This window comes from Halichondria panicea, chromosome 1 (genome assembly GCF_963675165.1).
Source record: "Halichondria panicea chromosome 1, odHalPani1.1, whole genome shotgun sequence".
Lineage (NCBI taxonomy): Eukaryota > Metazoa > Porifera > Demospongiae > Suberitida > Halichondriidae > Halichondria > Halichondria panicea.
This window is the reverse complement of record NC_087377.1, coordinates 8,709,117-8,722,126: the sequence shown is the minus strand read 5'-3', so window position 1 is coordinate 8,722,126 and position 13,010 is coordinate 8,709,117. Positions and strand designations below refer to the sequence as shown.

The following is a 13,010-nucleotide window of genomic DNA, read 5'->3' as shown; positions in this document are numbered from 1 at the left end:
CAGTGTGAGTTGTTTACGGCCATTGCTCACATGGAGGGACTCTTGGGACTGGAGAGTGAACTATTGACCTCTCTCAACTCGTACATCACTAGAGAGAAGGGCAGGTGAGGACCATTAATTATAATATAGCTGATGATAATCAATTGTGCACCAAATACGAACTAGTGTATATGAGTCCCAAACAGTCCTGTGACAATACAGTGCCTATGGTTATGGTAAAGATTGTCAGCCTTAGAATTGCACTATACACGGTAATTAATTGTAGATATAATAATTATCGTTGAAATAGATTCACTATAATTATTATAGAGCTGTGGACTGTTGTTGTAGGGACGTAAACTACCCTAGGCCTAAACTAGTTTTTCTATTGCTGTGAGCTTAGTTTTGAGACCCATTATTAGAAAGTGTCCCTGTTTTTGTGATGTACCGAGTAGTTTTTATTGAGTTGGGACTTAATTGGTTGGGTGCCCTGATTATAAGACTTGTCAGGGGATTCTGTGAGTCCATGGTCTTTATTTCCCATGCATGCAGACTCCATCAGCTGGAGGTGTTTGCTGACCGTGTCAGTAGTATCCACAGTGTAGTGGATGAGAGGGAGCTCACTAGTCACCTCCACAACCCGGTCAACTCACTACAACTGGTGGGCAGGTTCACTAACGAATGGAGGAAGCTCGCTGACCTCGTCTATCAGGATAACTCTCATGGTAGGTGTACGTCGCGGCTCTTGTACCCTTGAGACAACCTGTATGTATGTACCCTGCAAAGAACATGCCAATTCTGCATTTAAGTTCGTGTTGCATTCATTTATAACTGTACTCTCTCCCATACCAGTTGGTACATTAATTGGTTCTGTGATGAAATAGTTCATGCTTCTCTTAGTTCTTTAGTAGGTTACTTTGTCATCAAATCACTATTAATAATAGTTATACGTGTACAGGTGTATGTCCTCACCATTCATGATAAATTATGTCTAGAATATAAACGTATTCTTGTTCTTGTTTCTTCAACCCACTCAGACTTGATGGCCAACCTCTCTGTGAATGATTATCGTCTTCCCACACAAGAAGACTTCAACGGAGCCATGACAGCTGTCATGAGACTACAGGACACTTACGACCTACAGCCCCATGAACTAGCCTCAGGGAACCTCGGCAAAGAAAAGAGCTTGTCCATGAACGGTAAGATGGAGAATAATGATGTTGTGGAATTTGTCCAAATATTTCGCAAGTTGACTAACTTGTGGAAGAAAATTTTGCCGAGACTGGCAACGTCACCTTTATGAACACCCTTGCATATTCCTTGCTTGTGAAAATCCTTGACAATTTAATTGGTTGTAGCCATGGTACTTGTACTCATATTGTCACATTTACCCAACACACGTCCCCATGCTCACAGCACTGGATTGCTACCGTGTTGGAAACTCGCGTATGAGGAGAAGAGCTGGAAGAAAGTTAGAGACTGGATGAAAGAAGCACTGAACAGATCTGATGATGGTAAGAACTGATGTGGTTGACTTGGGCATCTTGGAATCTAATTATTAGCAGGGATCTTTCTATACTGCTGGGTGCTAAACCTCTAAGACAACAGAACGTATGCATGTACATTTATTATATTATAGTTGTCCTGGCATTATAGGATATACACTCACAGAGACTGCTCCTGCAGGTAGTGACGTTGATGTTGTGTCCATCTATGATCTTCTCTCCTTTGCTGAGTTCTACCTCGGAAACACAAAGAGTGCTGCAATGTACACCGAGCAACTACTACAACACTGTACGTATGTCGATACACACTACAACGTATGTCGATAAATACTACAACGTATGTCGATAAATGCTACAACATAGTACGTATGTCGATAGACATTTCTATGTATCATCTTTAGTGCATGTTAATTGACACAACTACGTGACTATATGTGTTACCTTCAATTTCAAAGCCTTTTGTAGTGCTGACACTATAACTGTCGGTGCAGCTGTAATTACTTATCACTGCACAGATCCGAGTCACGAGCGGGCCCTCTCAAACATGGCCGTACTGAATGGGCTCAAAGAACAGAGTCCGGAACAGTTCATAGATGAGCAGCTGCCTTACTACGAGTATGACACTATGAACATGGGGGAGAGGGAGGTGTACGAGGCCACTTGTCGAGAGGGACGTCCCTACGTAAGTGTGCGGTTGGGGGTTGATTTTTTTCTAGTGTTGTATGTGTTTTTTTGTAGACACGAAGTATGTGTTTCACAAATTGATGTTTACATTTACAAATGATGTTTACATATACAGTGTACCTTCAGTTTGCTTAGCGTATTTTCACTGTTGTTATTAATACATCTGTCTAGCTATACTTTTCCTTCGATCATTAATTATTGTTGGTCTGCCCACGATAGACAGGCTTCACTGTATGCCACTGTGGTACAAGGAGCGTGTTTATTTAGTGATCACTTTCTCTTGTTCTGTATAGCCTCCAGAAATGGAATGCAAGCTGACCTGCTTCTATTACAATGGTGCTAACAACCCTCGGCTGATCATCCAGCCAGTCAAGGTGGAGGTCGTCTATCTGAGTCCAAACATTTACATCCTCAGAGACATACTCAGTGAAAAAGAAATGGAGCGATTGAAGGAGCTTGGAGGGCCTGCGGTGAGGACTACTGATGTTGGGAATGGCATTTGATTAGTTATTTTATGGATTATATTTCTGCTGTAGATGAAGCGAGCAACAGTTACCAATACAGATTCAAATGGATTTTACAAATATGCCAAATACAGAATCAGTAAGAGGTGAGTCGAAACGGATGGTAACAATAATTAAGCAGTATCACTTGGCGAATAATTAATGTTGGCACTGAGGTTTCAATTATTTAGGGATGACAATTACAGTTCGCAAAACGTTTGCACGTCTTCAATATCTTGCATCTCGCCAATGTACATAGCTCCCTTAAAGCTAAGCAACACAATGCATGCACTACCTTTGTCAATCTCGTACGTACAGTGCTTGGTTCAACCCTGAAGATGATGAACAAGGCTACCTGGCCGAGATTGATCAGAGGATAGAGGATGTCACCGGGCTCACTTTAGAAACTGCAGAGCCACTACAGGTGGGTTAACTTTAATGCTGATTAGCCTAATAAAAGTGCAAAGCGCTAGAACTGATTTTTCTTGGCTCTAAGTGTGTGCCATAAGCTAATCATCCCTGAAATTTGAATGTGGTCGCCGCTCTAAATGAATAACGCTAACATGACAGTCCTTCCATAGGAGCAACTACTATACACGCCACTCGTAATCAGACACCAAACATAGATGACTCGAGATCGATAAGGTTTACGATTTCTCCCTTGCAAGCTTTATGTCTCCCTGCGCTTCTTACTGGCTTGATAACAGAGTACTTGATAATTAATCTGTTCTATTTGTGGGCCAAACTGACTGACAGTCGGATTATCAAGTACTTATCAATAGTTCGTATTGAGACTCGTTATGGTACACAGTTACTTGGTGCACCTTAGTAATTATGGTAATTATGGAAAACAGATGGTTTCAAGTAATGATCATGTGGCTCGGTTACTGCTTGTGTATATCTTTGAGTGGCCATAGCTAGTGTCTTAACCGTCCATTTTCAGTTTGTCATTTAAATTTACTATTCTTCCATGTGTACACATTTACTCATAGTAATAGTAAATTAATGCTCCTGCAGGTTTGCAACTATGGGATTGGAGGTCATTATGAGCCACACTATGACTTTGCTATGGTGAGCTTATTAAGTTTCTGAGAAACACTTGGTCGAGTGAAACAATTTAACAAAACAAGTCGGCCAATAATGTTTGGTGCTAAACAGCATGTTGATTAATTAGGTCGCATGACTATAAAATGAAGTCCATGCATATACATGTAGTCATGCACAACGCAACAGTGAATGAAATTGAAACGATACACTAGCTGTTTGTAACACTAAGTTTGTTATTGCAGGAAGGAGTCCATCGACACATCCTGGATGCTGTCACACTAGGGGGCTCTGGAAACAGGATAGCCACAGTTTTGTTCTATGTGAGTACAATGTTCAGCCGTATGGTCGATTAAGCTCACCACTTATAAACGATAATTTAAGTCATGTACAATTCCTCAGTACTTACGATAGTCGACCTCTTAGTTCAACTTTGAGGTACGGTCACTATTAGTATAGTGTAGCTAATTAATCTGTTAGCCTAATAGGTGTAGTAGTTGCTGTCAATTAATTGCCAAATGTCATCAAAAATGAGTCTGAATGTACAAATTAGATAAATTAAATGTTTGTCTCCACAGATCAGTGATGTAGAAAAAGGTGGAGCCACTGTCTTCACTGAATTGGGCCTCAGAATACCTCCATCTAAGGTATATTGTACGTAATCATCTGGATAGGCCACTTCTACTTAGAATGTGCTAGTCATTATCTAATATATGTAATCTGTTTCCAGGGTGACGCTGCGTTCTGGTGGAACTTGAAGAAATCTGGAGAGGGTGATGTTCGAACCCGGCATGCTGGGTGCCCTGTGCTAGTGGGCTCAAAATGGGGTGAGTAACTTACATGATTGGCTTCTTTTTCACAGGTTGTAAAATTATGCAGAATTATAATGTTTCTTTTTTGCAGTGTGCAATAAGTGGATTCACGAGAGAGGTCAAGAGTTCAGACGGAAATGTGATCTCAATAAAGACTTGTGATGAATTGTTGGGTAGAGAATCAAGTCAAACCAATTAATACCGAATCCACATTTTTCATGATTTATACTTGTATTTTACATTTGCAAAAGACTTGAAGTTCTTGTGCCAAACAACAATGCATTGAATTCCCCGGTCATAAATTATTAGTTAACTGCCATCAAATTCTAATTTAGTGGGTGTTTTAATGGAATATTTTACCGAAGATCCCCAAATTTAACTGTCAAGTTTTCCAGACACACAATGTCATTGCTGTAGTTACCCACGCCTGAGATGCCAATAATTAAAAATGTCAAAATTCGCCAGTTATATTTTATTAGGTGCAATCATAGATTGAAGAGTTAATCAAACCCAAGCTAGTAAAGACTTCTACTATCGTTTGTGGTAAAGATCGTTAACATACAAAGCAGACAAAACCATGTCTGGTAAAGATCATTAACTACAAATGGTCAATATGGCCGACAAACAAAAGGCCTTTGTGTGTTTGCCCATGTGTCATAAAGAGTCCAGTCAGCAAAACACATTGTTGTCTTGCTCAGAAAGACAAGAACAAGGTAAGTCTCCTGCTATATGATTATAGAAGTCACTGATTAGTATTAGTATAGGCCTACTAATAAATTGTAGACCTAGCAGCTATCCAGTAAAACTGTATAATATAGGTCACAATTTGTTGCCATAGAGTTGGAGTATAGAGACTGTTAATTTAACCCAACTTGTTCTTGCAGCATTATATTCAAGGATGGCAAGGTTACTAACCCTGCTCATGGGTGCGCTGTTGTTAGGCGTTGCTCAGTGTGAGTTGTTTACGGCCATTGCTCACATGGAGGGACTCTTGGGACTGGAGAGTGAACTATTGACCTCTCTCAACTCGTACATCACTAGAGAGAAGGACAGGTGAGGGTGACACAATAGTGCCAAACTTTCAATTTTGTCTCAAGACGTACATGTATCACTTGGATACCAACTATTCACTCTGGTTGCATGATAAAATAAAAAGTGTAGCATATTCAATTGTATTTAGACCACTCTAAGTGGTTTCTGGTCTACCCGCCGCTTATTCTTAATTCTTGATTCTATCCTCAAGTATCTACAATTCTGTCACTATTTGTACTACGCATCCGCACAATGGTCCGCTTGCTTTGGTTACCAGACTTTCACTTGGAGTGGCCTTATAATTATTTGCCAATGTGTGTGTTTGCATTTTTCTTCCAATTGGTAGAACGAGGGCTATAAGGACGTTGTGTAACTATACATTATTGTGCCTAATTTTTGCTGTTAAGAGAATATTGACCATGCGTGTTTCAAACCTCTCTTGTAGAATACAGCAATTGGAATCATTTGCTGACCAAGTGAGTGGCATCCACAATCTAATGGATGAGGTTGATCCAACTAGTCATCTCCATAACCCAGTCAACTCACTTCATCTGGTGGGCAGATTCACTAACAATTGGGGGAACCTCGCTGACCTCGTCTATCAGGATAACTCTCATGGTAGGTTAGAATTTAGTCAATACATTAAGTTCCAGTGAAATTCTAGCTACTTATAATATAAGCACAAAGCTTCTGCGTAGTGTGTACTCGTAATCGTGCTGTGTGATCAAGATGTCTGCTCTTGTGTATTTTGATATCTTACTAGAGCAAAATTTGATGTGTGCTATCTTTTATCCTAAGAATCATTATATTTTATGGAAGTGATTTTCTTCAACTTACTGTAACACTTCTCACTTTAGACCTGATGGCCAACCTTTCTGTAAACAACTACCGTCTTCCCACACAAGAGGATTTCAACGGAGCCATGACAGCTGTCATGAGACTACAGGACACTTACGACCTACAACCCCATGAACTAGCCTCAGGGAACCTCGGCAAAGAAAAGAGCTTGTCCATGGATGGTGAGAGAGTGTTAATGTAATTAGAAGTGAACTGGGCTCAGTGTTAATTGCATGGCAGTAATTGTAATGGTGATAAAGAAGCTTGCATGTTAAGTGATAACTATATTCCCTAGCACATTTTAATGCAAGATTTCTGACTAACAGTGGAAGTTTACTAATTTCGTATCATAACTTATTGTCGTTGCTATGTGGTTGCTAAGGTATACAGTGATTATACAGATCCTTGTGATTAGTTAAGATGTACAATGCATGTTTTTCACGTGTTTACATACGTAATAGGTTACATATTCGACATGATTGTGTTATGAAAAGAGAATAAACAAAAATAAAAAATAAAAGACTATTACTATATTTTTGGTCTTTTGAAGAAAGTTGAGGGTGTTGGAGTTTGTTCCACGCATATGCCGAAGCAGCCTATACAGTAGCTGGTAAAGGGTCTTTGGAGGATAAGGTTTTATCGTGTTTTCAGGACGTAAAAAGATAACCAACGGTCCAATTGTTCGGCAGTGCTAAATGTTAGGAGCGCTTCAGGTATACTGGAGCAGTTAGAAAACACAAATTACGCTGTTTTACCCTGTCGAAGAAGTTGCGAACAGCCAACGTAGTAGTGTAATCTGTGTTTTTTTTATGCTGGAATATACAGTGCATGATGCCCGAGGGCTTGGATCATACAACCTTGTGATTAGTCTAAGACTATAACTTCTGTACCACAGTTATGCACTTGAAAACCTAAACGAAACCACTACCATTGTCATTGTCATGTGAGTGTAGCAAGTATGAGAGAAATGTTCACTGTTGTCTCATTGTTGTGACTTGAGTGAGCTACCGAATAGCAATATTATTGGATTGGTATTGTGTATCTGGGTCAATATGTGGTGAAGCCAAGTTCGTTTAGTCTGGTGTGGTAGGGTTTCTGGTGTCGCCTGTGTCTATGAGTGGGTCAATGTGTATATCACACACCTATACTGAGTGTTCAACAACAACACCCTGCTGTTAGCTGTGTATAGCCACTGGCAACCGCTCCTATAGTCTATGTAACTGTATAGACGTTCCTTTCTGGGGTATTGAAATTCCTTTTTTCAGATAGGTTGTTAAATTTTGGGAGCGGAAGAACTGAAATGGCTTTATGGTCAATCAGCGAGAGATTTCATCGTTTTTCACCATCCCCTTCCCACACACACACACATTCAGCATTGGACTGTTACCGTGTGGGTAGACTTGCTTATGAAGAAAAGAACTGGAAGAAAGCTCGTGACTGGATGAAAGAGGCTCTCCACAAATTCGAAGATGGTAAGTCATTTTTAGTAGGTTGTAACAAGGGCGTATAAAGAGAAGAGGGCATGTAACTATACAATCTATGGTATTACAAATCGACGGGGGCGTGTGTCTAAAATTGACAAGAATTTATTGCACTTGCACTTTGTACTCTAGACTAGCCTCATAACTTAGTGGGCGGTTGGCTAAATATAGCATGTCCTGCTTACTCATCAGTAATATGACGCGTACACAGTATACATTGTGAGTTGCATGCCCTCTTCTCGTTATACGCCCTTGGTTTCTACTGCTGAAATGTGTAAAGCTTTACGCCTACATGTAGCTTGCATTTCTCTATTGGCGTCATCAATTGTATTGAGTTAAATGAAAGAAAACAACAGCACTCACAGACAAGGCAATAGTGCAAATAAATGACCTAAGGAATTGTGTGTGCTAGGTTCCTAAACCTTACTATCAAAGATTCTCCAACTATTCAAAATATCCACGTACAGTACAACTGGTATAATACTTGATAGCTAAGAGAGTCGTTGCTAACACTGTGTCCTTGTACATCCTCACACTTGCAGGTGGTGACGTTGATCTGGTGTCCATCTACGATCACCTTTCTTTTTCCGAGTACTCAATTGGAAATCTGAAGAGAGCTGCCGGGTACAACAAAGATCTGCTACAAAATGGTGAGTTTTGCAAGTACATGTCATTGCAATCACCTACATATAATAATGAGGCTATTGTTACATAGTACAAAGTACTGGTATTAAATATTTTGTTGGTACTAGCGGCTGTATGTACAGTAGGAGCAACAGCCTGTTCCAGGGTCACAATAGAGTGTGTATTTGTCTGGACTAGCTAGATCACTGAATGCCATATTTCTAGAATGTTTTGCGAGCATCAAACATAAGCGAATTTTGCAAATGTTGATCGCTTAGCAAAAAGTTATACTGTACTCTACCGAGATTACGCCCACCCTAATTGCATGCTACAAAGCAGCTACAGGTGGGATGGGCTTAATTTCGAAAACAGTAGTTTTGTCTCGAAATTAAGCCCACCCAGGTGTTTGCCTCGAAATTAAGCCCACTCATTAAGACTTTTCTGTCTGCGTCTGAGGCCTACCAGCTCTTGAAATACAATGAATACATCAACATACAACAATGGTATAATGCATGGATAAAGTAGCTAGGTATAAAGAGTCAAGATTCTGCATCAGAAGGTTGTTCCTTGTCACTGTCAGAGTCTTCAACAGAGATTCAGAGAAGATTGTCCTTGTCTCTTATACTTGCAAATAGGATCTAGCTATATATATCTAGCTATATTCAGAGCTATACCAGCGTACTACATGCACAATAAACTTTTCTTGACGAACTTGCTCACTGACAAATGCATCACTTCCTGGTGGGCGTATTCTCGAGGCAAATTAGCCTGTGCAGGAACTTTCACTCAAAAGTGGGGTGGGCGTATTTTCGGACGTGGGCGTAATCTCGGTAGAGTACGGTACCGGTATTTATATGCCGTCATGATCCTTGCCAACCCAAAGGTTAGATCACAAATTGTCAAATTTTCTGCTTGATTTGGCTCATTTCGCCCAACAGTTTTTCACGTCTACTGTCTATATTTATAAGTACATAATTATTGTTGTGGTGTAAGTGTGTTCAGTTTCATCTCTTTCCCCCAGAGCCGAATCACGAGCGAGCCCTGTCCAATATGGCGTACTTCAACACCCTCAAGGATGAGAAGCCAGACGATTTCATCGACCAGGAGATTCCCATGAACGAGGACGACCGTCTGGAGATGAGTGAGAGGGAGATATACGAGGCCACCTGTCGGGAGGGACGTCCCTACGTAAGTGTGTGGGTGTTGAGTGTGTGTGGGGGACCATGCACCTGACCCATGTTCCTCAATAATGAATGTATGGGTGTTGATAAGCCAAGCCGCCTATATGTACCATCACTGATATCTTTAAGTATGCTGAAGTGTGAACGTTGTCTCTCAGGCCGAGACCACCTGCAGAGAGGAAAGTAGAGAGAGAGAGAGCAATGCTGTAGGGTGCAATTGCAAGGACTATTTCTTTTAGCCTGTAGTGTCGCTTGTATAGCTTATGATGAACAAGACTGTACTCCATTAATTGATGTGTGCATGCGTATTCTCTGCAGCCCACTGAGATCGAACGCAAGCTGACCTGTTTCTATTACAATGGTGGTAACAACCCTCGGCTGATCATCCAGCCCGTCAAGGTGGAGGTTGTCTATCTAGATCCACGGATATATATATTAAGGGGGATTGTCAGTGACAGAGAAATAGAGCGACTGAAAGAACTCGGAGGCCCCGTGGTGAGTGGTTGCAAGGTTAAGGATGTGTAGCGTTAGATACATTGTAGGTGCATATAGGCATACAATGGACCCATGCACTAATTAAAAAGTAATGTCGACTCACTGAACTATTATTATTTATCAAGGCACTCCGTAATTGTCCGTGCATGTACATTTAAAACCCTCTGTTTATATCATAATTATTAAATTCGTGCTATAGACTTCCAAAATGTACTCGTACATATAATGATGTATTTGTACAATGTTCCTAGCTGTTCGTGTACATAATAATTATTACTGTTTTTGTGTATAATTATGCCAAGGCTTGGAATAGCTCGGCCAACTAGGATGGGTGACCACCGATCATTGTACACATGCTTAGTGTAACTATACGTAGAATTCAAAGAAGATTACCCCACCCCCACACATAGCTGAAGCGTGCTACGGCTAGGAACTGGAAAAGCCAACAATTTGAGCCAGTCAAATACAGAATCAGCAAGAGGTAAAATTCTTAACAGCAAAATCATAAATCATATAAACATGGCCAACCAACACAATCCAAAAACATGGTGAAAATTCAGCACAATCATATAAAACTTGAGCAAAATAACGAATGTACTAAACATTGGAATAGCGGGAAATAATTATAGTTACATTATACCATCAAAATTCAGTGCGCGCGTTCAATTTAATTTTTGCTGAGCTATTCCTTGCAATGGAAGTGCATGTGGCTATACCAGACTCTGTGTGCCTACTATACATACACGTACTGTACACTAATGTTGACCCATCTCCACAGCTAAACAGAGCCACGGCAACCAATGATGCTGGTGTAGACGTTCCTGTTACCTACAGAATTAGCAAGAGGTAATTGAGAAAATCAATTCTTACAATCATGTAAATGAAACAAGAAAACAAAGATTTTAACGATTTATCTGGTATCGTCATTTTATTCTCACTTCACTGTCTAAGCTCACCGCGATCTTTAGCTCAAAACAACTTGCTTCTAATCCAGGACGAAACTCTCAAATCATAGACGTGCTTGTATATACATGTACCTGCTTGGTGGCCATCCATCCCCTATAGTTAAGGCATGTCGATTTAGCATTTACTGCTTTTTAATCCCTAGCTTCGACGTGCTACCATTCGTGACACGGATGGCAACTTGATTTATACTGACTACAGAACTAGTCAAAGGTATTTTGAATTACTGAGTTACGAATGGATAGAAAATTGTAGTGTTGGTTGGCCATAAAACCAAGATAATGTATTTTATACGTATGCATGTGTGGGCACGTGTGACATCGTATGGCAAAGTCAGACCTTTCTCTCTCTCTTTGTCAACGAAAAAAGTCACATAAACAGAGCTTATAATGTTTGTACATTGTACATAATTAATTTTGAACTTTGAACTGCATTTTGAAGATTATTATCGACTCCACTCACTTAGTGGTTGGCTGAGCCCTGCCGATGATGACCAGGGCTATTTGGTCAAGATTGATCAGAGGATAGAGGACTTCACTGGGCTCACCATGGAAACAGCAGAGCAGTTGCAGGTGAAGACCTCTAGTATACACTAAACAGCACACTTTATGGCCACCTGCATGTTTATGGTATCGAAATGATTACCATAGCATACAGTACATGTACGTCAGTTTACAGTGTGCCTTTCTTTTGTAAATAATCGACATCAATTAAGGTTTAAATACTCGGGTGTATTTTGTATATACAGGTGTGCAACTATGGGATAGGAGGACATTATGAGCCACACTATGACTTTGCCAGGGTGAGCTACAGTACATACATGTGTGTATGTATAGTGCTTAATGCACATTAGTATAAATAAGCTCACATTACTGTTTATGCACACCCTATAATACTCACAGAATGATGAGGATGCTTTCACTAGTCTCGGAACTGGTAACAGGATGGCCACAGTACTGTTTTATGTAAGTGAGCCATTATTATAGTGACGAGTGTTGATGTAATGTTGATGTAATTTTGACTACTTGTTCAGTGTCATGCAGTGTCATGATGTACACATGCAGCACTCACACTGCATGTGACACACACTCACATACACACAACTCATGCATACAGATCAGTGCTGTAGAGAGAGGTGGAGCAACAGTGTTCACTGAACTGGGCCTCAGAATAGCACCCTCGAAGGTATGTTTTGCTCTCATTAATTTTTGGGCCCTGTACATGTATGTACATGTAAATGTGTGAGTATTTATTAACTGTTTGCTGCTATTTCCAGGGCGATGCTACATTCTGGTGGAACTTGAAAAAATCGGGAGAGGGTGACCTTCGAACCCGGCATGCTGGGTGTCCTGTGCTAGTGGGCTCAAAATGGGGTGAGTAACTTCATGATTATTGCCATGACTATACATTTCTTTTGGCTTCTTTATCGTGGATCGAGTGCAAATTATGATAAACTTCACATCTTTTTTTGCAGTGTGCAATAAGTGGATTCACGAGAGAGGTCAAGAGTTCAGACGGCAATGTGATCTCAACAAAAACCTTTAGTCTGTGTGACCATGCAATCAGATACCATTAAGTTTTTGTGTTCTGACTATAATCTATATCTAAATCACACTAGTACATGTGACTGTACTCACACACATAATTTATTGTGTGATTGCTGTGACTGTTAACAGTTATGTTTGAATCACTCTCAAAATTAATGTATTCCTATGATCACTATAAAATTATTATTATGCATGTGAAGATACCTAATTTGGTAAGCAAGCAAATTTAGTGCATGCATTTTATTTAAATCACCTCAGTCTGCTCAGAACAACATGCAGCAATCAGACATGCAGATAATACAGATGTTCCACAAAACGTACGT

The 13,010-nt window shown here is 40.2% G+C and overlaps 2 protein-coding genes across 4 annotated transcripts; both read left to right on the top strand.

Annotated features, from left to right (window-relative positions):
* Positions 1–1,034: 1,034 nt before the first annotated feature.
* Positions 1,035–4,805, top strand: LOC135341453 (prolyl 4-hydroxylase subunit alpha-2-like). The gene is made up of 12 exons (XM_064538016.1): positions 1,035–1,178; positions 1,396–1,493; positions 1,666–1,773; positions 2,000–2,166; positions 2,462–2,638; positions 2,705–2,778; positions 2,990–3,095; positions 3,689–3,742; positions 3,961–4,038; positions 4,294–4,362; positions 4,446–4,542; positions 4,619–4,805. Exons 2-12 carry the CDS (start codon positions 1,463–1,465, stop codon positions 4,687–4,689), a joined length of 1,032 nt encoding a protein of 343 aa, XP_064394086.1. The 5' UTR covers positions 1,035–1,178; positions 1,396–1,462; the 3' UTR covers positions 4,690–4,805.
* Positions 4,806–5,139: 334 nt separating this feature from the next.
* Positions 5,140–12,886, top strand: LOC135341143 (prolyl 4-hydroxylase subunit alpha-1-like). Of its 3 annotated transcripts, none has more exons than XM_064537656.1 (15): positions 5,140–5,240; positions 5,412–5,580; positions 6,005–6,177; positions 6,417–6,578; positions 7,770–7,868; positions 8,420–8,527; positions 9,523–9,689; positions 10,001–10,177; positions 11,286–11,353; positions 11,607–11,712; positions 11,889–11,942; positions 12,043–12,105; positions 12,257–12,325; positions 12,417–12,513; positions 12,615–12,886. In XM_064537656.1, exons 1-15 carry the CDS (start codon positions 5,141–5,143, stop codon positions 12,683–12,685), a joined length of 1,683 nt encoding a protein of 560 aa, XP_064393726.1. In that variant the 5' UTR covers position 5,140; the 3' UTR covers positions 12,686–12,886. The 3 variants fall into 3 exon arrangements, with proteins under 3 accessions (XP_064393726.1, XP_064393719.1, XP_064393712.1); XM_064537649.1 differs by lacking the exon at positions 11,286–11,353 and adding an exon at positions 10,956–11,023; XM_064537642.1 differs by lacking the exon at positions 11,286–11,353 and adding an exon at positions 10,588–10,658.
* Positions 12,887–13,010: the final 124 nt, after the last annotated feature.

What these genes read in the sequence shown, in the direction of transcription:
- LOC135341453 (XM_064538016.1), top strand. Translation starts at nt 1,463, where the DNA reads ATGAAAGAAGCACTGAACAGATCTGATGATG. An exon ending in CACACTATGACTTTGCTATG is followed by an intron (nt 3,743 to 3,960) that starts GTGAGCTTATTA and finishes TTGTTATTGCAG; the next exon opens with GAAGGAGTCCATCGACACAT. An exon ending in TAGCCACAGTTTTGTTCTAT is followed by an intron (nt 4,039 to 4,293) that starts GTGAGTACAATG and finishes TTGTCTCCACAG; the next exon opens with ATCAGTGATGTAGAAAAAGG.
- LOC135341143 (XM_064537642.1), top strand. Translation starts at nt 5,141, where the DNA reads ATGGCCGACAAACAAAAGGCCTTTGTGTGTTTGCCCATGTGTCATAAA. An exon ending in TCTCCACAAATTCGAAGATG is followed by an intron (nt 7,869 to 8,419) that starts GTAAGTCATTTT and finishes TCACACTTGCAG; the next exon opens with GTGGTGACGTTGATCTGGTG. An exon ending in GCTAGTGGGCTCAAAATGGG is followed by an intron (nt 12,514 to 12,614) that starts GTGAGTAACTTC and finishes CTTTTTTTGCAG; the next exon opens with TGTGCAATAAGTGGATTCAC.